We start from the raw sequence: 20,903 nt of genomic DNA on the forward strand, positions 1-20,903 counted from the left end.
GCCAAGGATGGTTTACAACGTGTTCTGCACAGATTAACATGGAAATCACTCCTCCCAACCTAGAGTCACAACAGCATATATAATATATATCCCACTCACTTCCATGCCAGCATTATTATTATTATTATTATTATTATTATTATTATTATTGAGAGTATTTATATCCCCTCTTCAGCCAAAAGGCTATCAGAGCGGCATTCTCTGAAGATGCCGGCCACAGCTGCTGGCAGAACATCAGGAATAAATTCTTCTAGAACATGGCCACATAGCCCCACCCAAAAAAAGAAACCCCTGGAGCACATCAGGCCTACCACCTGGGTGCTTCCTGTGACTTTTGCACCTCACTATACACTTTTGCTCTTCCGGTGTTGTTGTTGTTTGCTGCAAGTTGACTTCTGACTTATGGTGACGCTCTGAATGAGAGACCTCTGAGAGCCCCAGCCATCCACAGTCCTCCTCAGGTATTGCATACTCAGGGCTGTGGCTTCCTTGAACAAATAATCCACCTGTAACGTGGTTTCCCTCTTTTCCTGCTGCCATCCACTTTGCTGAGCATTATTTAATTAAGTCCCTTCTGTCCCTTCTGAGGCATGAGAACCATCTTATCTTGGATTATGCTGTCTCATGATATGCCCAAAGTATGACAGACTGGGGCGGGATACAGACTGCCCAAAAGGGTGGTCTCCCGCCGCCCTCGTTTGTTGCGCCAGGGAGCCGCAGCTGACAAACCGCATGGCTCTCTCCCGCAACAAAAAGAAGCCGCAAAAAGCGGCTTCTTTCTGCAGCGCCATTATGACGTCGCAAGGTGCCAATGGCGCACTTGCGGCATCATGAAGGCGCCGAGATGTGTGGACACTAGGCGTCCGCCACGTCAAAATGGTGGTGCCCATGTGTATAGGTTGCCGCCATTTTTACGCCCTCGTTACGTGTGAGGGGAAGGCGTGTCAGGAAGCGACGCCCCTCATGCGTAACGATGGTACCCAATAAGGCCCGTCTATAGAGCGCCTGGTTTTACATATCTCAGCTTTTAGGTAAAGTCCAGGCCTAATTTGCGCTTGGAACCATTCATTTGACTTTTTAACACTTTTTACCATGTTATCCGTAGAACCCTCTAGATTAAGAAAATCTCTTCACAGTTTAAAAACTTGTACAGTCTGCCCTTCCTTTACGCGGGGATCCGTTCCCCCCCCCCCGCATAACGGGAATTCCACCTATGCTCGAGCCCCATTTAAATGAATGTGGCTCGTACATGTGGTGACATGCGCACACCCCATTATTCCTTATGGGACACACCACCCCTTCTCCTAGCGCGGCTTTCAACATATGTTTCCCTAGAAAACAGTTATGAACCTCTTCCAACATTTAGATCAGATCGTATTGTTGTTGTTGTTATTTAAATCCCAGTCATCTCATTGGAAAGATGGTACGTTGTGTGTTGCTTAAAGATAGCTCCTTTACTGACTTTATGCTCAGTAACAGTGAAGGAAATTCACTGTATTCCTGAATTGGTAGAGAGTTAGAGGACATTTGGGATCCCTTCTGACTTTATGATTCTGTGTAATACCTAACAGCGCATGGCGATTTGAAGAGTTTGTATTCTGAAGTTTCCATAGCACTACCTAATGCTGAATCACTATGTACTGAGTCACTGATACGGTTAATACAAAACTGCTTAAAAGGCCCATGAGGGGCACAAAGTCAGGATATAATCCAATAAATAAACATTGTGTGGAAACTCTAGGCTCATGGCCAGGTTGGGACAAGACCAGAAGCTGCTCTGGTTTTCATAGGATCCACCAAAAGCATCTGAGGAAGTAGACTGAAACCTAGGAAAACTCATGCTGCCAACTTCTTTCTTTCATTTAGTCTTAAAGGTGCTGCAAGATCTCTCTACATAGGATCATAGAGTTGGAGGGGACCCTCCAGTCCAACCCACTTCTGCCAAGCAGGAAGACACACTCCCCTGAGAGATGGCCATCTAGCCTCTCCTTAAAAACCGCCTCCAAAGAAGGAGGCTCCACCACCCTCCGCTGAGGCAGCAGCGTCTTCCACGGTCAAACGGCCCTTACCCTCAGGAGGTTCTTCCTAATGTTGAGGCGGCATCTCTTTTCCTTAGCCGTTGCTAGCACAAAATGTCTGTCCTTTCATGCCATCTCTGCACATGCACACAACCAGAGGGCCTTCTTGGCAGCGCATTCCTGGAGGCTGCGGAACTCCTGGCCAAAGGAGGCTAGGCTGACCCCAAAACCAGGAGGAAAGATATCCAGATGGGATTTTAGCATGAATTGGAAAGGGGCTTTCAAACTGATTTCAATACTAAAAATTTCTTCTGTTTTTAAACCACACGACTTTAGTTTTTAAGAAAATCTGCCGTTGTGTTTGTTATGGATTCAAACTACAGGAAAAGAGATTTCACCTAAACATTAGGAAGAACTTCCTGACAGTAAGAGCTGTTTGATTGTGGTTGACGTTCCCTCAGAGTGTGGTGGAGTCTCCTTCTTTGGAGCTCTTTAAGCAGAGGCTGGATAGCCATCTGTCCCCAGGAGTGCTTTGATTGAGAGTTCCTGCCTGACAGAAGGGGCTGGACTGGATGGCCCTTGTGGTCTCGCCCAACTCTCTGGGCCCATACGGACAGGCCAAAATAAAGCTGCTTCGGGTGACTTTAGAAGTATGCTGTTTTAATGATGTCTGCGTCATAAGAGGCCGGAAGCAGCTTTATTTTGGCCTGTCTGTATGGATCCTATGATTCTGTAATCTATGTGCTGTTTTGAGTCACAGTTTGGGGAGAAAAGCAGAATGCAGTCAGCCCACCTTATCCATGGATTTTTTTTTATCTGCCTTAGCCATGGATTCAAATTATTCAGTGTTAGATGGATTGGTAATTGGTTGGCTGACCAAACCCAAAGGGTGCTCAACAATGGCTCTTTTTCATCCTGGAGAGAAGTGACCAGTGGGGTGTCCAGTGGGGCTCTGTCCTGGGCCCAGGGCTATTCAACATCTTTATCAATGACCTGGATGACAGAATTGGGAGCATACTTATCAAATTTGCAGATGACACCAAATTAGGAGGAATAGCTAATACTCCAGAGGACAGGATCAAGATTCAAAATGACCTGAATAGACTAGAAAGCTGGGCCAAAGCTAACAAAATGAAATTCAACACGGAGAAATGTAAGGTACTGCACTTAGGGCAGAAAAATAAAATGCACAGATATAGGATTATGGGGGACACCTGGCTGAACGAGAGACTTATACGTGAGAAAGGGATCTAGGAGTCCAAGTCGACCACAAGTTGAACATGAGTGAACAGTGCAATGTGGGAGCTAAAAAGGCCAATATGATTCAAGGCTGCATCAATAGAAATATAGTGTCTAGATCAAGGGAAGTAATAGTGCCACTCTATTCTGCTTTGATCAGGCCACACCTGGAAGACTGTGTCCATTTCTGGGCACCACAATTCAAAAAGGACATTGAGAAACTGGAGCCATGTGTCCAAAGGAGGGTCACCAAATGGTGAAGTCTCTGGAAACCATGCCTTATGAGGAATGACTTAGAGAGCTTGGTATGTGTAGCCTGGAGAAGAGAAGGTTAAGAGGTGATATAATAGCCCTGTTTAAGTATTTGAAGGGATGTCATATTGAGAAGGGAGCAAGTTTGTTTTCTGCTGCTCCAGAGAACAAGACCCAGAGCAGTGGATGTAAGCTCCAGGAAAAGAGATTCCACCTCAACATTAGGAGGAACTTCCTGACAGCAAGGGCTGTTGGGCAGTGGAACAAACTCCTTCCTCGGAGTGTAGTGGAGTCTCCTTCCTTGGAGGTTTTTAAACAGAAGCTGGATGGCCATTTGCTTTGATTGTGAGTTCCTGCATGGCAGAATGGGGTTGGACTGGATGGCCCTTGGGGTCTCTTCCAATTCTATGATTGCATAAATTCCAAAAACAAACCTTTATTTTGCCATTTTAATGTAAGGAGCACTATTTTAGTAGGCCATTGTCTCTAATGGCAGCTGAGCGTCCACGGATTTTGGTATCCATGGCTGTTTGTGGAACCAGATCCCAGTGGATACCAAGGGCCTCCACTGTATAAGTCAAATAATCTCAAGAACTGAGAGCGGGCGGCGGACGGCGGGCATCCAGTGTGTCTGGAGGGCACCCAGTTGGGGAAGGCTGAATTGAGCGTTGAGGATTTGGCCATTCTCTTAGGGCTGCAGAGAGGTGAGTCCTAGAGCGGTGGCACACTGGCTTCTCTCATTCTGGACTCTCAGTAGCAAAGTGGCATAATTTCTGCAAGGGTAACTTGAAAACACAATTGCACACATAGATAAGAATGAGAAATAGCCCTGCCTTTATACCCAAGAGCCATCTTGCAACCAGTGTGTCCTCACTGGTTATCTTTGCTGAGCTGCACCAGTGGAGATAATAGTAAGGCATCTGGCGCTCTCTGGGTTTTGGATTTCTGCAGAAGGTGACACCTTTTCCTTGCTCCAGGAGGCTTGCCAGCCTTCCTGATCCAGCGGGAATGTAGGTGAAAGTTTGTTCCTTTCCACTCGGCAGCAATGGCAATGCGGGCCAAAGGGCACTGTGGCACCCCTCCGGCTTTGGGCCAGCCTCACGCGCCTTCCTTGCGAAACACACACAGGCTTTTTGAACTCTGGCAACGTGGAGGCTCCCAGGGCTTACCTGCGCTGCTGCTTTGTGCATAAAGTGTCAGGTGGGGCAGTGCTTCAGTGGCAGGGCAGAGGCCTCCGATGTTGAGCAACCATGCTAGGAAAGGAGACTCACAGCCGGGAATATCAACATGCAAAGGGATCTTGTGGCACCTCTGAGAGAGAGGATTGCAACATAGGCTTTCATAGGTTTGGGTACAAAACAGACTGCAGAAATATTGTGGCCACATTAACTGCCCTGATTCAGTGCTAGGGGATCCTGGGAATCGTAGTTTATTGTGGCACCAGAGCTCTCTGACAGAGAAGGCTAACTGCAGTCTCACAAAACTGCAGTTCCCAGAATTCCCTAGCATTCAGCCAGGGCAGTTAAAGCGGTCTCAAACGGGATGATTTCTGCAGTCTGTTTTGGACCTTGGCCTACTTCCTCGGGTGCATGGAGTGACCTTTGGTCCTTCCTGGGCACCTGTTCACTCCATGCGTCTGAGGAAGGAGACCTGTAACATCTTTCACATGGTTAGCCTCAAAGGTACTACAAGATCCCCTTGCATACATGTTAGGAAAAGATTCTGGGTTCGAATCTCCTCTGCTCAGCTCTGGAAACCTACTGGATGACTTTGGGCAAGTCACGCTCTCTTTCAGTTTTGGAAGAAAACTATGGCAAACTTTCTGTGAAGAAACCTTGCTGGGAAGACCTTAGGAGAAGGTTGCAGTAGGTTGAAGTCTGTTTGAAGCCACAGAACAACAGCAACAACACAAGGCCGCATGTGCTGCCTTTTGGCCATAGACATTAATTTTTTTCAATTTATTTAAGATATTTATTTCTTATCCTATACCTAAAGATCTCAATGAAGTGTACAATAAAATCGGTTTAAACAATTTACAAAGTGAAATAGTAGAAGATGTTTTAAAATATAAAAACATTTAAAACTATAACTGACATTGATGACAGGGAGTAATATCTTGCACCACGTTCAGTGGTTGTAGCATATGCCTGCTTGTGAGTTACACACAAAGCAGAAGTTGTATCAGTGTAACAGTGCACAAAGCGACACTGAGCCTTACTATCCCCCAAAGAAGAATGGTCCTGGGTGGGGCTTGATATGGTCAGAGCTGGCCATTGTGTTGGCCTTGTCCTTGTCCTTTATCAGCATCAAAGGTCTCAGCTGAGAAGGCAGAGCTTGTGTAGATAGCAGAAAGAAAGCTAGCCTCTGTCCAAATGAAAGATCATTCCAATCACACGAGATCAGTTATCGTGATCCAAATAAAATCCTCCTTCTTTGTTAGCCATTGATTGTTAAAACAGTAGGAGAACTTTGTTGTATCTTCAAGCAGCCTGCCTGGTCTTTCAGAAATGATGCTAATGGTGCGTGTGGGAGTAGTGTGCTTGCTTTGTGCTGTCTTAGAGCAGGCCTCTGCATGCAAAGAAGGATCTATTATGCTGAATTCAGAGGACTGTTTTTGGCATGTGAAGGTCACCTTGAAATCCCTGTCACACCTCACTCTCATGTGGTTCTTAGGCTTCAGTATTGAGGAGTGGAGTGTCCCCTTAGGTTCCCTTTCCCAAATATCACTTACTTATCTACCAACCTCTGGGTTATGCTCTCTCTTTCTCTGAGGCTGTTCATAGCATTGTCTTGAAGTCCAAATCTTGCTAATTAAATGTGGTTTTGCTTCCAGCTCCACAAGCCACAAGGAAGGCAAAGCAGGAGTGCAGGAATAATGGGATGTCTGGCAAATATAGAAAAATGTATTCTCCCAAGGAACATGGGCTGCCTCAGCCAGGGTTGCTTGCGCCATCACACAGGAGTTGCGCTGGCTTTTTCATTCTTAGTCTTATTTTTTCCTCATATCCTACCTTTCTCCCAATATACAGACTCAATCCATTTCCCATGCTGGAATTGACCCAAATTAACTATGTATAAATGAGAGGGCAAATTGGAGGACAGTCTTTGGAAGAACCAAAAGGCAGGATCGCCAGAATAATCACTAAGTTGCCAACGTGGGAGAGCACTTACCAAATGCCAAGCATCTCCTGTGACAACAATGCCCCCTGAGTCCTTCAGGAGAAACCCTTTGGCCCGGCTGGTTGCAGTGCTGAACAAGCATCCTGTTCTGGACCAGGAGCTACATTACATGTGGAATTGTTGTTAAGAGAGTTATGCTGGCATTCTTTGGCTGGTACAAATTCTGTGCCGTGGTTAAATATCTGTTTGTGCTGGTTTCTGTGATCACCCTGAGAGCCTAGGTTTGAATGTAATTAAAGAGTACAGGAAAAGAACACAAAGGAAACCCCAGATCTGGGTTTGGCAGTGGGATAGAAGATTCATTGGTATGGCTCCTCGAATGATGGACTCCTGGGTATCTTGCCTCAGTTTTTATGGTCCAGTGACAGCAATACTTCCTGGCAGGTTATTCCATACCATAGCTTTTGAATGTGCCATTTTAGGTTATCCTTTGAGTGGCCTGGCTCTGGTAGTGATCAGATAGGAAGGCAGCTGTGTATGTCTGCTGTTCTCTTGCTTTATATTTTCTCTGAGGTTGACTTAACTGAAATATCGAATACAAAGATTCAGGACAGACAAAAGCCAACTTTGGGTCCTGCTTTGGGAGAAAGGCGGAATACAAATGAAATAAGTAAACAGAGGCTGGATGGCCATCTGTCAATGGGGATGCTTTGATTGAGATTTCCTGCATGGTAGAATGGGGTTGGCCCTTGGGGTCTCTTCCAATTCTATGATTCTGTGCTTCTGTGAAATTAATACTTTGCTAATGAACTAGAGTGATGCTCCAGACTGACATGTCAGAGCCATCGTAGCAGAGGTGTTCAGCCACCACCTTGGCCCCTTAAGAAAGGACTGGCAGGACAGGGAGGTGTTTGTTTTGCAGAAGGCAACTAGCACTCCCTATGCAAAGCTGACAAGAGTCCTGGTGGGTCTTTTAGGTGCCTAAACTTTTCCCCCTTGGGTTTTGAAGTGCTTTTTCCAAGCCTGTGCATTAACCTCAGGAATTTTTCTTATAGGTTATGGCTGCCGGAACCTCAGTACCTCCACCCCTCTCAAATGTAAGTGAAAAAGCATGGGTCTGGTGTGGGTTGGTTGGTTGATACAATAGGAATTTTCTTCTGATTTAAAGAAATCAGGCAGAGGAGGCAAAGACAGCTTGGTTTTACTCTGTTTTCATAATCCTCCCCCCCTCCCCCCACTTTGTGCTTGTATCAGGTATGAAAAATGGAAGGAGAACTGCATCACAATGCTTTTGGGGGAAAACATGTGAAACATTTGGTTAGGAGAACCTATTAGTCTTGTGGGTCACATTTTCAGACCATCTGGCACTGGCACATGCCCTCTTGCCCACTCAACATGGGGTGGATTTCTTTAGTAGTGAAGTGTGGGTGCATTTCTTAAAAACCCTGAAAGAGCAAGGATGAAAATGGTGCCACTGCAAGCAAGCGCAGGAAGGAAAAACACAGTAATCTTTCAGTCTTTCCCACCCTGGACTCTTCCTGAAGTGTTTGGCTATAGCTCCCATTATCCCCAGACAATGTGGCCATTGATGAGATGATGGGTATTCCAGTCCAGGAGGACACCCGGTTGGGAAAAGTGGCCTCACGATCTGGGAAGGCTGAAAGATATGGGAGTCACCTGCCCATCCACATGTACATCCTATGAATGAAGTGCTTTCACAGAGAAGCCATCCAGACCTTCCTTGTATTTCCTTGATTCTCCCCTAAGTCTTGTAGAAATCATAACAAGCACCTCTCTTGGGGTGTTTTGGGGTTTTTTTCCAGCTAGAACACACGTTACCTGTGACATCAAAGGAGATGTTGCTGTTGTGCGATTTAACTCTCCAAACTCCAAGGTAGGTTTCTCTTCTGTTTCTGTGGGGATATGCATAGTTTTGTGGGGGAGAAGTACTCCCAGGAGGGAAGGGTACCTTGGGTCTGAAGCAGTTTGAAAGCAGGAAGGTGGAGAGGGGTGTTCCAGAGATTAGATGATTGTGCCAGATTCAGAGAGCCCTAGTGGTCCAAGGACAAGGAAGGATCTCATGCATGGAGAATGCTACCTGCTCCTTAGCTGTGAAATACAGTGCGCCCTTGCTATCCATGGGGGATCTGTTCTGGACACGCACACCCCATGCGGATAGCAAAAAACACAGCACCTTCAGTCTCGTTCTTGTCAATGGGTGTGCGCTTCTGCGCTTCTGCCATGTGCACCTGTTGAAAAGCTGGGACTTGCCATCCACAAAAGCTCGAACCGCAGATGGCAAGCCCGTAGTTGGCATGGGCGCACTGTATTTCCTGTATGTAAGGTTGGCCATGATTACCATAATTATGTGTTACTTATGCTCAGGTGGGATTCCAAGCCCAGGTCTAACAGAACAAATCACTAGGCTCCAGCCAGGAGGACTGGCAGGTCTCAAAGAGACAGAGGAGCTGGTCTGTTCCAGCATGAAAAGGAAATGGGGCAGTGGGGAGGGGGAAATCTAGTGGCACCTTTAAGACCAACTGGTTCATGTATTTGAAGAAGTGGTTTGAAATCCACAAAAGCTGAAACTAAAATAATTTGGTTAATCTACGTTCCTTCTCCTTGCCATTTCCTTATACTAACAGAATAACACGGTGCCTCCAGAATATGAAAGCTAGCTTTTCTCAACCTTTTTTACCCTGAAGGAAGCTTTGAAATAATTTTCAGTTCTCAGGGAACCCCTTGCATGAAATTATTATATTTACAGCTCAAAAAAAGTTGTGTTTTAAAAATCATGGTCCCTCATGGAACCCTAGGGTTCAAAGCAAACCCTGGTAGAAAAACCCTGACCTAAGCATAAAAGGAAGGCATGTATGATGGAAATGTCTTTTGGTTCCTCTGTTATATGAATATTTGTGTGATGGATGGTTGTGTGTGTGTGTGTGTGTGTGTTTGTTTGTTTATATGGGTATGTGTGTTTGTTAGTCCTCTGAGACTGAGAGTATGACGTGCCAAGTGAGTTTCCATGGCCAAGCAGGGATTTGAATGGTGGCCTCCAGAATGATAGTCCAATGCTCAAATCATTGCACTATGCTGGCTCGTTGCATACTGGTGCTTGCTGTTTAAGGGTAAATTTGCAAGCACTGGAACTCGTGTGCTTCATTTTTAAACACTTCTGTGCTGGAGTCAGAAGAGCGAGCAAGATGTGTCCCCCCTCCAGCAGTCCCTTTGTCTGGCTTGGCTTTAGCTTGCCCCTCTCTTTGCCTCTTCCAGGTGAATACCTTGTCCAGGCAGTTGCAAGCAGAGTTCTCAGAAATCTTGAATGAAGTCTGGACCAGTGATGCCATCAGCAGTGCTGTCCTCATCTCGGCAAAGCCTGGGTGCTTCATTGCTGGGGCTGACATCAAGTATGTTTGCAGGGGAGTGAGGGCAGGTCCCAGGTGGGGCAGATTAGAGAAGTGAGTGGGTGCTTTTTGTAGTGGGGGCAGCTGGTCTTTTGGGGGTGGGTTTTGCCAAGTCTGCTCAGGTAGGTCTCTTCAAATGCTATTGTTGTCATTATGTGCCATCAAGTCAGGTTTCACTTATGATGTAGACCAGTGGTCCCCAAACTGTGCCTTTTAAGACATTTTGGACCTCAGCTCCCAGAAGCCTCAGCCATGTTGGCCAATAGTGTGGGATTGTCCAAAATCTCGTAAAGGGCACAGTTTGGGGACCACTGATGTGGAACCTCTGAATGAGCGACCTCCAAGAGCCACAAATGTCAACAGGTCTTGCATGCCCAAGAATCGCCTGTCATGTGTCCTTTCCTCCTCTCACTGCCTTCCATTTCACAAAGCATTATCGTGTTTCCCAGTGAATTCTGTCATCTCATGAAGTGTACAAAGTGTGATAGCCTCAGCTTAGTCATCTCGGCTCTAGGGAGAGTTCAGGCCATTCTATTTTTATTTTAATTTTATTTTATTTAAATTGCCAGTCCATGATATCCTCAGAAGTCTCCACCACGACCATATTGCAAATGAGTTGATTCCTTTCCTGTCAGCTTTATTCCTGTCCATCTTTGATATCACTTCAAATAATCCTCCCCAAAAATGAGGGTTTAGAGTGACCGGGGCCCATGATGTGCCCTGGGGTACAAACCATCTTTAGGAAAAAATAGGCAGCTGGCCCCACTTCTGGGATCATCCCTTGGAGCACTTATGAATCTGCATCCCTCTCGTCTTTTATTACTTTGACAAATAGAGGCAGAGATATTTTTGTCCAAAGGACAGGACCATATATTCCCTAAGTCAGACTGTTCAGCCCAAAATGCCAGAGAAGGTAGGTTCTGGGAAGGCAGGTGACACACCAGCTAAGCTCTGCCCATCTGTAAAGGAAGGTGAATTAGGGAGGAAGGAGGGAAGGTGTGTGCCTGCTGCTCCCTGCAAGAGAGAGCTGGGATGGCTGTCACCCCGTGTTTTAATTGAGGGATTTCATCACAGAGTTGGAAGAGACCCCAAGGGCCCTGATCCAGTCCAACCCCATTCTGCCGTACAGGAATTCGCAATCAAAGCGTCCCCGACAGATGGCCATCCAGCCTCTGCTTAAAGATCTCCAAAGAAGGAGACTCGCTTTCTCAGATGTATGTGTGCAGATTAGAACATTAGTACCTATCTTTTGTAAACTAGAAAGGCCACCTGCTTAACATGTTGGTGACAGGAAAAGTTGTTTCTCTTTTGCATATGAGAATTGAGGGTCCAGGGCCATGAAATTGGCCCTGTTGAGGGCCCCCCTTGTTTGGGCCAGTATGGAGGTCTTGTTACTGTTGTTGTGTGCCTTCAAGTCAGTTCCAACTTATGGCGACCTTAAAGCAAATGTATTGTGGAGTCTTCGTGGCAAAATTTGTTCAGAGGAGGTTTGCCATTGCCTTCCCGCAAGGCTGAGAGCTGTGACTTGCCCAAGGTCTCCCAGTGGGTTTCATGGCCAAGCAGGGAACTGAACCCTGGTGGTTTACAGAGTCATAGTCCAGCAAGGTCATAGAATCCTAGAATTAGAAGAGATCTAAAGGGACATCCAATCTCACTGCCTTCTGCCATGCAGGAAGACACCATCCTAGCCCTCCTTCTGACAGATGGCCATCCAGCCTCTGCTTAAAAACAGCCTCCAAAGGAGACTCAACCACACTTACTTTTGAATCATAGAACTAGAAGGTTCTCCAAGAGTCATTGAGTCCAACTTGCAGACAGTTATGGGTGTTTTTACATGCTAGCTTATTTAATTTTAATTTGTTTGTAACAATATATGTATTATCAGGTTTTTAATTGTATTTTGTTTTAGCCTTGTGGTAAGCCGCTCTGTGTCTTTCTGCTTATTGGGAGGCAGGTAGGATATAACTGAAGGAAATGAACTATGCAGAAATCCACTGAGAAGGGGCCTGTTTCCAAAACGGAGGATCTGCTGCCTTCTAAGCAGGTCCCTTCCACCATCAAACAGTTTTTACCCTCAGGAGGTGCCTCCTAATGTTTAGTCAGAGGGCCAAAATGCACTGCAGAAATAATCCAGTTTGAGACCACTTTAACTGTCCTGGCTCATTGCTGGGAACTGTAGTTTATTGTGGCATCAGAGCTCTCTGACAGAGAAGGCTAAATGTCTCAAAAAGCTACAGTTCCCAGAATTCCTTATCATTGAGCCAGGGCAGTTAAAGCAGTCTCAAACTGGATTATTTCTGCAGTGTGTTTTGGACCAGTCTCCTTCAAATAGCCCCAGGTCTTGGCAGAGTATTTGGGGAAGGGAGGAGACTGCCATTGGAGACCATTACAGTGACATTCACAAAGAGACAGAGGCAGTAACCTTGTCACGTTTGAGGCAGTTTCATTTACTTCTCTGGAGGGTTAAGGTTTGATTGCTTTGAAGGGAAGACAGTCCTGTGCTTGGCTGTTTTGTTGTGCAACCACAAAATCACGTTTGTTCCTTCTCCATTCTACTTGTAGCATGATCGAGGCCTGCAAATCCAGCCAAGAGATCACAGAGCTCTCTCAGGAGGGGCAGAAGATGCTGGCTAACCTCGAGAAGTCCCCCAAGCCCATTGTGGCTGCCATCAGTGGGACCTGCGTTGGAGGAGGGCTGGAGGTAGGGTCAAGGGGGGCTCCTGGTCCGATCGAGGTTTGCCCAGTGGGTGAAGTTAGGAGGGCAACTGTCTTAACCAGGGACTGATTATGTCCGTGGGTGGAAAAAGCTCACTGTTTTTTGTTAAGCATTACTGTGTTTCATTTACCCACTGATGTTAGTGCTGGGTGAAGGAAAAGTTAATGGATTAATTTGCTGTTATGTTAATCAAATTAAAATTGGTGCTAGAAAGGGAGAAAATGGCATGTAATACATTGGACTGACTGGGTTGCCTTTTGTTACTGGTTATTTCCAAAGAACTCTTTGAGGGACTCTTAGGTTGCTCTCCTGACACTTTCCAAACGTGTAGCAATCCTACCATTCTGGTTGGAGGACGATGAGATTTGTAGTACAGCATGTCTGGGGAATGCCTTGTTTAGGAAGGCTGTCCTAAAGTGTGGGACCCTGCACCATTACATTTTGCCCCTAATTTTTCTTCCCACTACTCTGAGATGTGCGCTTTTCACACGCTTTCCAGCGTCCATGGATTGTTGATGGGAGAATGGCATAAAATGTCCTGTCAGAATGCTAAAAGAAAATCCAACAACACATGTGCCCTTTTAAAAAACAACTGAACTATGTTACATCATGGATGGGAATCACACAGCCGTTCCATATATTGTTGGACTGCTTCTGGATAGGGGACTCCTAAGGGCAGCCTCCGGAGTCCTGGGAGCAGCTCTTCTTGGGCCTATCTCAGGTAGGCTGGTCCTAGAATGAGTCCAGAATCAGAAGAGCTGGTGAGACAGGAGGAGGGCGCTTCTCTGAGCAAAAGCATTTCTAAAGAATGTGAGGAGGTGGTTCTGTGACAGAGTTCCCTGAATCCTGCCTCTCCAGGTTGCCATTGCCTGCCAATACAGAATAGCCACCAAAGACAAAAAGACCGTCCTGGGCACACCTGAAGTCCTGCTGGGGCTGCTGCCGGGGGCTGGAGGCACTCAGAGGCTGCCCAAAATGGTGAGTGGGGTACAGATTGGAGGGTGCCCCGGATGGGCCTCTGCCTGGGTCTGGCAATGGGGAGGGGGGATGGTGTCTACCTTCCTTGGGTATGAAGCCCATCTTTCTGCATTGCAGGTAGGGGTTCCTGCTGCCTTCGACATGATGCTGACCGGACGCAATATTCGGGCCGACAGAGCCAAAAAGATGGGACTTGTGGACCAGCTTGTGGATCCCCTAGGTTAGACTGAGACTCTTCCTCCCTATAGACACACGTGCATACACACCCAAACACACACACACACCCCTTAGCTCCCATATGAGTTTCTTGCCTTATATACAGGGCTGTATTTAGGCAGGATTTGTGATGCTCTCACTCTCAGAGAGGCTGGCACCAGCCTAACCTTATCCAGAAGGCTAGACACACACACACACACACCCCAATCAGAACGGCACCAAAATGACTTACTTGTTTGGATTCCTAAGGAACTACAGATGGATTCAGCCTCCTAATACAGTGGTACCCCGGGATACGAATTCACCGCGTTACGAAATTTCCGGGGTACGAAAAAGTTAGATTTAAAAAAACTGTTCCGGGTTACGAAAGATTTTTCGGGTTACGAAAATCTTTTCGGCGCGTTTCGGCGTGAAATTCAAAGCGCGGCTAGCGGCTTTCCAGCAGCTTTTCGGGTTGCGAAATGTATCGGGTTACGAACGGCGCCGCAGAACGAATTAAATTCGTAACCCGAGGTAGCACTGTATAGGTAGCTAGGGAGTGGATTTCTGAGAGTTTCCCTGGGAAAGAGAAGGTGAGCAAAACAGAGAGGATGCTCCTTTTCCCCCATTCCTGCCCTTTTGGTTCCTAGCTGAGGAAGTGGGGAATGTGAAAGCACATCTTGACACATGTCTGCAGCCCTCAAGACCACACTGCCCCTGTTGAAACAGCTGCACTGGCTTCTTGCTTGTTTCAAGACTCAATTCAAAGTGCTGGTTCTGACTTATAAAGCCTTCTATGGCTCAGGTCCAGGCTATTAGGCAGACCAGAACTTCCTATTTGATCCTGTTCCGGCCCTGCTGTCCTCACAAGAGGATCTTTCTCTGCATCCCATCACATTGCAATCACATTTGGAGGTGATGCGAGAGAGGGTCTTCTCGGTGGCTGCCCCCAGACTCTGGAACTCCCTTCCCAGTTAAGCCAGAATGGTTCCCTCGTTGTTCTCTTTCTGTCACCAGGCAAAACCCTTTTTATTCTGATGGGCTTTTAAAACATCAAGCTTCTAAAGAATGGGCTAAGGGGTGCTGTAATGTTTAAAACTGAACTCTTTTAAATAGTTTTTAAAATACTGCGAATACAATGGTCCCCACACATTCCCTGGGGCTAGGGGTCCATGACCCTGTAAAAGTGGGGAAATCGCAAATAAACTTCTGAGAACCCCTCTCTAAGAACCGTAGGTCCTCTGGCACAACGCAGCTCATCTGCTGGAAGTTGGCCACAGAATTGCCCTAGAGGACCTAGAGAAGTGTTCTCTCGAGGAATCTCTGTGTCGGAATGTGGGACCAGAATCCAGGACAATCAACAAGTCAGCTTTATGTAAAATAAACAAAACTCTATTGATAGCTCCAAGATCAGCAATTCCACTCCATTCAGCGTTTAGGCTGAGACTGACCCCTCCCAGCAAAAGCAATACCTAAAACCCCAAGCTTGTCTACTCCACCCCCAGCCAAAAGCCCGCGCAACAAAATCCCCACCTCTTTCTCACCATTATTCATCCCCATCACTCCCCCCTTAGCTTCTATCCCTTTATGCTCAAAGCTTGCATTCCAAGCCTCTGAGAAAGGCCTTCAAGGACAACAACAACAATAATTTATTTATATCCCCGCCCCTTTGAGGTCAATCGGGGCAGCTAACAACAATAAAATACAATACATTGTACATCAAAATTCCCTCCCCCCCTTAAAAAAATCATTAAATCAATTATAATTAAAACCAACAAATTAAACAACATTAACACATACACATTATTGCAAGACAAAAACAAAACAAAACAAATAAAACAGTAAACTACTTTAGCATTTCCAGGGAGGACCTTGGGGACTCTCATGAGAAGAGGGTTCCTGAGGCCGGGGTTATCTATCCCGGAAAGGCCTGCCGGAAGAGATCCGTCTTGACAGCCTTTTTAAAGCTGTCTAAAGATGTCAGTTGACGGATCTCGTCTGGCAGGTCGTTCCACAATCTGGGGGCAAAAACAGAAAAAGCCCTCTGGGAGGTATCCGAAAGCCTAGCTCTTTGAGGCTGCAGCAAATTCCTCCCAGAGGAGCGGAGTCTGCGGGGAGGATTGTATGGGAGGAGGCGGTCCCTGAGAGAGTTTGGACCCAAGCCATTTAGGGCTTTAAAGGTGATAACCAACACCTTGTACTGGGCCCGGAAAGCAATAGGCAGCCAGTGGAGGGACCTCAAAACCGGAGTAATGTGGTCCCTCCTAGATGTTCCTGAAACAAGCCTGGCTGCCATGTTTTGAACCAGCTGTAATTTCCGAGTCACGCACAGGGGTAGCCCCATGTAGAGCGCATTACAGAAGTCAAGGCGTGAGGTTACCAGCGCGTGCACAACCGTCTCGAGATCCCTTACTTCCAGAAAAGGGCGCAGCTGGCGTATCAGCCGAAGCTGATAACAGGCACTCCTGACCGTCGCATTTACCTGATTTGTCATCAGGAGCGACGAGTCAAGGAGCACCCCAGACTGCGAACACAGTCGCTGGAGGAGAGCGTGACCCCATCCAGGGCTGGAGGTTGCAACCCAATTCTTGGTTTTGGGGCCGCTACCATGAGCACCTCCGTCTTGACTGGATTCAGTTTCAATCTGTTTTTCCTCATCCAGCCCATTACCGCCTGAAGACATTCATTGAGAGAAGAGAAGCCATCAGAATTCGAGGCCGACGAACGAGATACGGAGAAATAGATCTGGGTGTCATCAGCGTACTGATAAAACCCAGCACCATAACTCCGTATTATCTCACCCAGCGGCTTCATATAGATGTTAAATAACATCGGGGACAGTATAGCACTAGATAACAGCCACCTGGTACCGCTCAGCTCCTCCATGCTACATCTAAACTAGCCATAGCAAAAGCACCCCAACCCCCATCATCCCCACACATTTAAAACATATATCTGGTAGAATACAGCCAGGATTCTAACACTCGAGGTCTTCCAGCACAATTTCTTTTTTAACTTTTTTATTGAAAAACGTACAAACATACAAAACAGACATACAAACGTTAAAATACACCACAATCACAGTTAAATATATTTAGATACACTTTCATACGCCTCCAGTAATTACTTAAGTTTTGTTCTTTGCTCTTCTCTTCATTCTTCTTCTTTCTTCCTCTACTCCTCTTCCTCTGAGTCTACTGCCTCTCCTTCTCCTTCTTCTATTTCCTATCAATTTCTTCTGGAGGAACTAGAGATTCCTAGAGAGAACATATTAATCAAATCCATGAATTGTCAAAGCTGCACAAGTCAAAGCTGTGAATATGGAGCATTTAATTCATTTTAATGTTCACTTTCTTTACATTTGTGTTATCCTTTTAAAATTGTAAGGGATGATGATGAAGATGATGATGATGATGATGATGATGATGATGATGATGATGATGATGATGATGATATTTATAACTGGGGCAGCTTATAGTTCTGGGGAATAGTAGGTTCTGGTGTTCAGATTTTTAGTGGCTGGTTATTCAGAGAAGGCCTTCTGGAAGAGATCTGTCTTCACAGCTTTTTAAAAGCTGCTTGAGATGGTAATATGATGGATCTTCTCCGGCAGGCCATTCCATAATCTGGGAGCGGTTGCCAAAAAGGTCCTCTGGGTGGTTTCAGACAGTCTAGTTTTTATAGGTTGCAACAAATTCTTCCCAGAGAAAGGTGGGATATTATATAAATGAAGCTGCTGTTGCTAATATTATATTATTGTTGTCATAATATGAATCAATAATCATTATTGATGATAATTGTCATCGTCGTCATTGTTATTGAGATATTTATGGGTGGTGAGAAATTGCTATCATCATAATCTCTAGAGTGTTTTGCCACTATTGTTATAAATATTAATGAATTAGTTTTAACATAGCAATAGCCTTTATATACCGCTTCATGCCACCTAAACACTCCCTAAGCAGTTTACAAAGTGTAAGCTAATTGCCCCCAACAATCTGGGTATTCGTTTTAGCGACCTCCTTGGGAGGATGCAAGCCTGAGTCGAGCTTGAGCCCTTTTGCTGGTCTTGAACTTGCAACCTTATGGCTTGTGAGTGTGTGGCTGCAGGACAGGCATTGAACCACTGCGCCACCAGGGCTCCTATCGTATCTAACACATTACTTCCAAATTCTGATACGTGGGTACTTAAATAACCTTTCACCTGCAGGTCCAGGTATCAAGAGCCCTGAAGAACGGACACTGGAGTACCTGGAGGAGGTGGCCATTACTTTTGCCAGAGGACTGGCCAACAAGACAGTTTCTCGGAAGAAGGACAAGGGGCTGGTTCAGAGTGAGTGGGCCCTCTCTGGCAGATCTGCTTGCCTCCCTTCAGTTCCTGGCTGAGGAGCCTTGACTCTCTCCCCTCCTTCTCCTCTTATGACCCTGGGCTGTCCTGCCCTGAAGGCCTCGTTGTGTTGCCTTGCAGGGGTGACGGACTACGCCATGGCCATTCCCTTTGTGCGGCAACAGGTCTACAAAACCGTGGAGGGACGGGTTCAGAAGCAGACCAAAGGGCTCTACCCGGCACCTTTGAACATCATTGAGGTAAGGTCCCTGTTCCCAGGGGCTCAGGTTATTTACACCTTAGGACTACCCTAAGGTGACCCTATCATGAGGTTTCTTTGGAGGTTTGTCACCACTTTCTTCCTCTGAGGCTGAGAGACCATGATTTTCTCAAGGTCACCCAGGGAGTTTCTGGGGCTGAGTCTCAAACTAGTCCTGCAGAGTCCTAGGTCAAAAACCACCATACCATGCTGGCTCTATTTAAAAGAAGGTTTAAAACCCATTAAATAAAATATCCTATTAAAACCACCATTAATTTAAAACAGTTCAAAAGCATTTAAAACATAACTGTGAGGATGAGTAATACAGAATTGTTGTAACGCTGCTATCCCTCAGTGGTTTATCACATGAGTCTAGTCAAGTACAGTTACAGTCAGACAATAGTGTTTTGAGCAGGTACTTATCATATGATTTCAAATTATCAATGAAAGGGTGTGCTCCACCAAGGATTGAAATGCAAAGCAGCAACAGGAGAGACACAAAGTGTGGTGTGATAAGTACCTGCCAAAGACACTATTATCCTGTTGTATTTGGGCTTTATTAGCCTCATGGAATTAACTCAGACATTGGCATTTGTTTTTTGGCACAGCTTTTTACATTTGTGTTTTTATCAGTTACTGCAAAATACACTGGCAAGTTTGCACTGAGGAATGGTGCAGAAGTGTTTTGGGAAAGAATAACTGACTTTGTGTCACTTTCCTTCAGGTTGTGAAGACTGGCCTGGAGCAGGGCAATGAAGCCGGGTACCTCATTGAATCCCAGGTAAAGGATCTTTGGCTCTTTGCCTCTTGGGAGGAGACAAAGCTGGGGGGGGGGGGGGGGAGTTCTTAAGATGGGAATCTGATTCCACAGGAATGGCCCAGAAGAGGAGCCTAAGTTCATTTAAAGCACAGGGGCTGAAACTGCAGTGCTCCCTGAATTGCTGACCTGTGTAGCCTAGTTTTCCTACTGGAGCCTGGGAAGTGCTCTTTGCTGCTCTCTGCCCTTTCCCAGGGAGGCCTGTCTCATAACGCTGAAAGCTTCCCATCACAAAGCAGACATTTCAAACCACAGCACTGTTTTTGTTGTCCCTGATGTGCCTGAGCACCTGCTCTGGAACAAAGAGGTTTGCTGGTCAGCCTCCAGGCTTCCTGTTAAGCCCAGCACTGCCTCCTGGAAGGGAGGAGGCCACAGTTGCTTACTGGAAAGCTTGTACTGTCAGGGGGGGAAGGCCAGGCCAGCGGGAGAACTGCAGCATGGACCGTCTAGTATCCCCAAGCGAAGGGAAGGTGAAGGTGGGAAAGGTTGGGCGGTGGTGTTGGCAGAACACAGTCTGGAGCAGGGCTTGATGGTGGACACAAGAGTGAGGCATGGCAGAAGGAGGCCACTGTGTCTGCCAGTGAGCAAACAGCCCATCCTCCTCAATGACACCTGGGTTGGACTTATTGGCTTGTACGCTGATGTCGTTGGGCACCTTTCCCAGAGTCCCACCACTTGGAAGCCCATCAGCCAAAGACAGCAGAGCATTAGAGAATCGGGCAGACTCTGGTTGGCTGCGTCCTTTTAGCCACGGGGCACAAATGGCTCTGCCTTCAACTGGCACAAACCCTGAACTCCAGAAGAGCCCCTCACTCCTGCCACTCCTCCATGTCTCCTGTTTTGTGGGATGAAAATCGCCTGTCCATCCCCCCACTCATCTTGGCTGGAAAATCCTAACTTTGTGGGGGATGGAGAATGTCACTGCAATACTGTCCAACCCACCAAGTCCCCCAGGAGTAAAAAATTGGCTATAAGTAGTAAAAAAAATAATGGAAACGTGGTGGCCCTTGAGGTCCCTTCACAATTCTGATTCTATGAAATGCATGTCGTAGGTAGTAAAATTCCTACCTCCGCCATGAGTTTTATTATGTGCCCTGGTCTTCAGCTTTCCAACGCTGGGCTTTTCACTCCTCAGAGTCACACCATGAGCACTGCACCCTTCTGCCTTGGGCCAAACCTGTGACCCGACACTCCTCCTCTTCCTCTCTCTCCTGTCTTCTTGCAGAAATTTGGGGAACTTGGGAGGACCCCTGAATGCAAAGCCCTGATAGGGCTCTACCACGGGCAGGTGCAATGCAAGAAGAACAAGTTTGGGCAGCCGAAGCAACCAGTCAAGTAAGTCCAGCTGCAGACTGGCTCATCCTGTGGCTTCCGATTGCCCACAGAGGCTCACTGGCAAGCCATTCCAGACACCAAGCAGAGTAGCCACCTTCGTTCTTTGGGCTTCACATCCTATCGCTGAAGATCTCAGGACAGCAGATAATAAAATGAATGTGTAAAAGCAACAGTAGAAAGTAATTTAAACAGGTTAAACCATTCTAAACCATTTATCATGTTCAAAGAGATCAGGTTAAAATA

At 46.4% G+C, this 20,903-nt stretch overlaps 1 protein-coding gene across 1 annotated transcript in view; it reads left to right on the plus strand.

Annotated features, from left to right (window-relative positions):
• The window catches only part of LOC149310296 (trifunctional enzyme subunit alpha, mitochondrial-like), a 44,213-nt gene that overhangs the window by 3,254 nt on the left and 20,056 nt on the right, over nucleotides 1–20,903 (plus strand). The window contains exons 2-11 of the mRNA XM_089528646.1: nucleotides 7,685–7,726; nucleotides 8,453–8,523; nucleotides 9,903–10,036; nucleotides 12,596–12,734; nucleotides 13,608–13,727; nucleotides 13,845–13,947; nucleotides 18,133–18,255; nucleotides 18,391–18,509; nucleotides 19,233–19,289; nucleotides 20,551–20,660. Of these exons, the coding sequence (XP_089384772.1) occupies nucleotides 7,685–7,726; nucleotides 8,453–8,523; nucleotides 9,903–10,036; nucleotides 12,596–12,734; nucleotides 13,608–13,727; nucleotides 13,845–13,947; nucleotides 18,133–18,255; nucleotides 18,391–18,509; nucleotides 19,233–19,289; nucleotides 20,551–20,660 (1,018 nt within the window). The remainder of the gene's footprint in view (nucleotides 1–7,684; nucleotides 7,727–8,452; nucleotides 8,524–9,902; nucleotides 10,037–12,595; nucleotides 12,735–13,607; nucleotides 13,728–13,844; nucleotides 13,948–18,132; nucleotides 18,256–18,390; nucleotides 18,510–19,232; nucleotides 19,290–20,550; nucleotides 20,661–20,903) is intronic.

Source organism: Sceloporus occidentalis, unplaced genomic scaffold (genome assembly GCF_023333645.1).
Source record: "Sceloporus occidentalis isolate IW3139 unplaced genomic scaffold, rSceOcc1.0.p SCAF_6, whole genome shotgun sequence".
In the NCBI taxonomy this organism is placed as follows: Eukaryota; Metazoa; Chordata; class Lepidosauria; order Squamata; family Phrynosomatidae; genus Sceloporus; species Sceloporus occidentalis.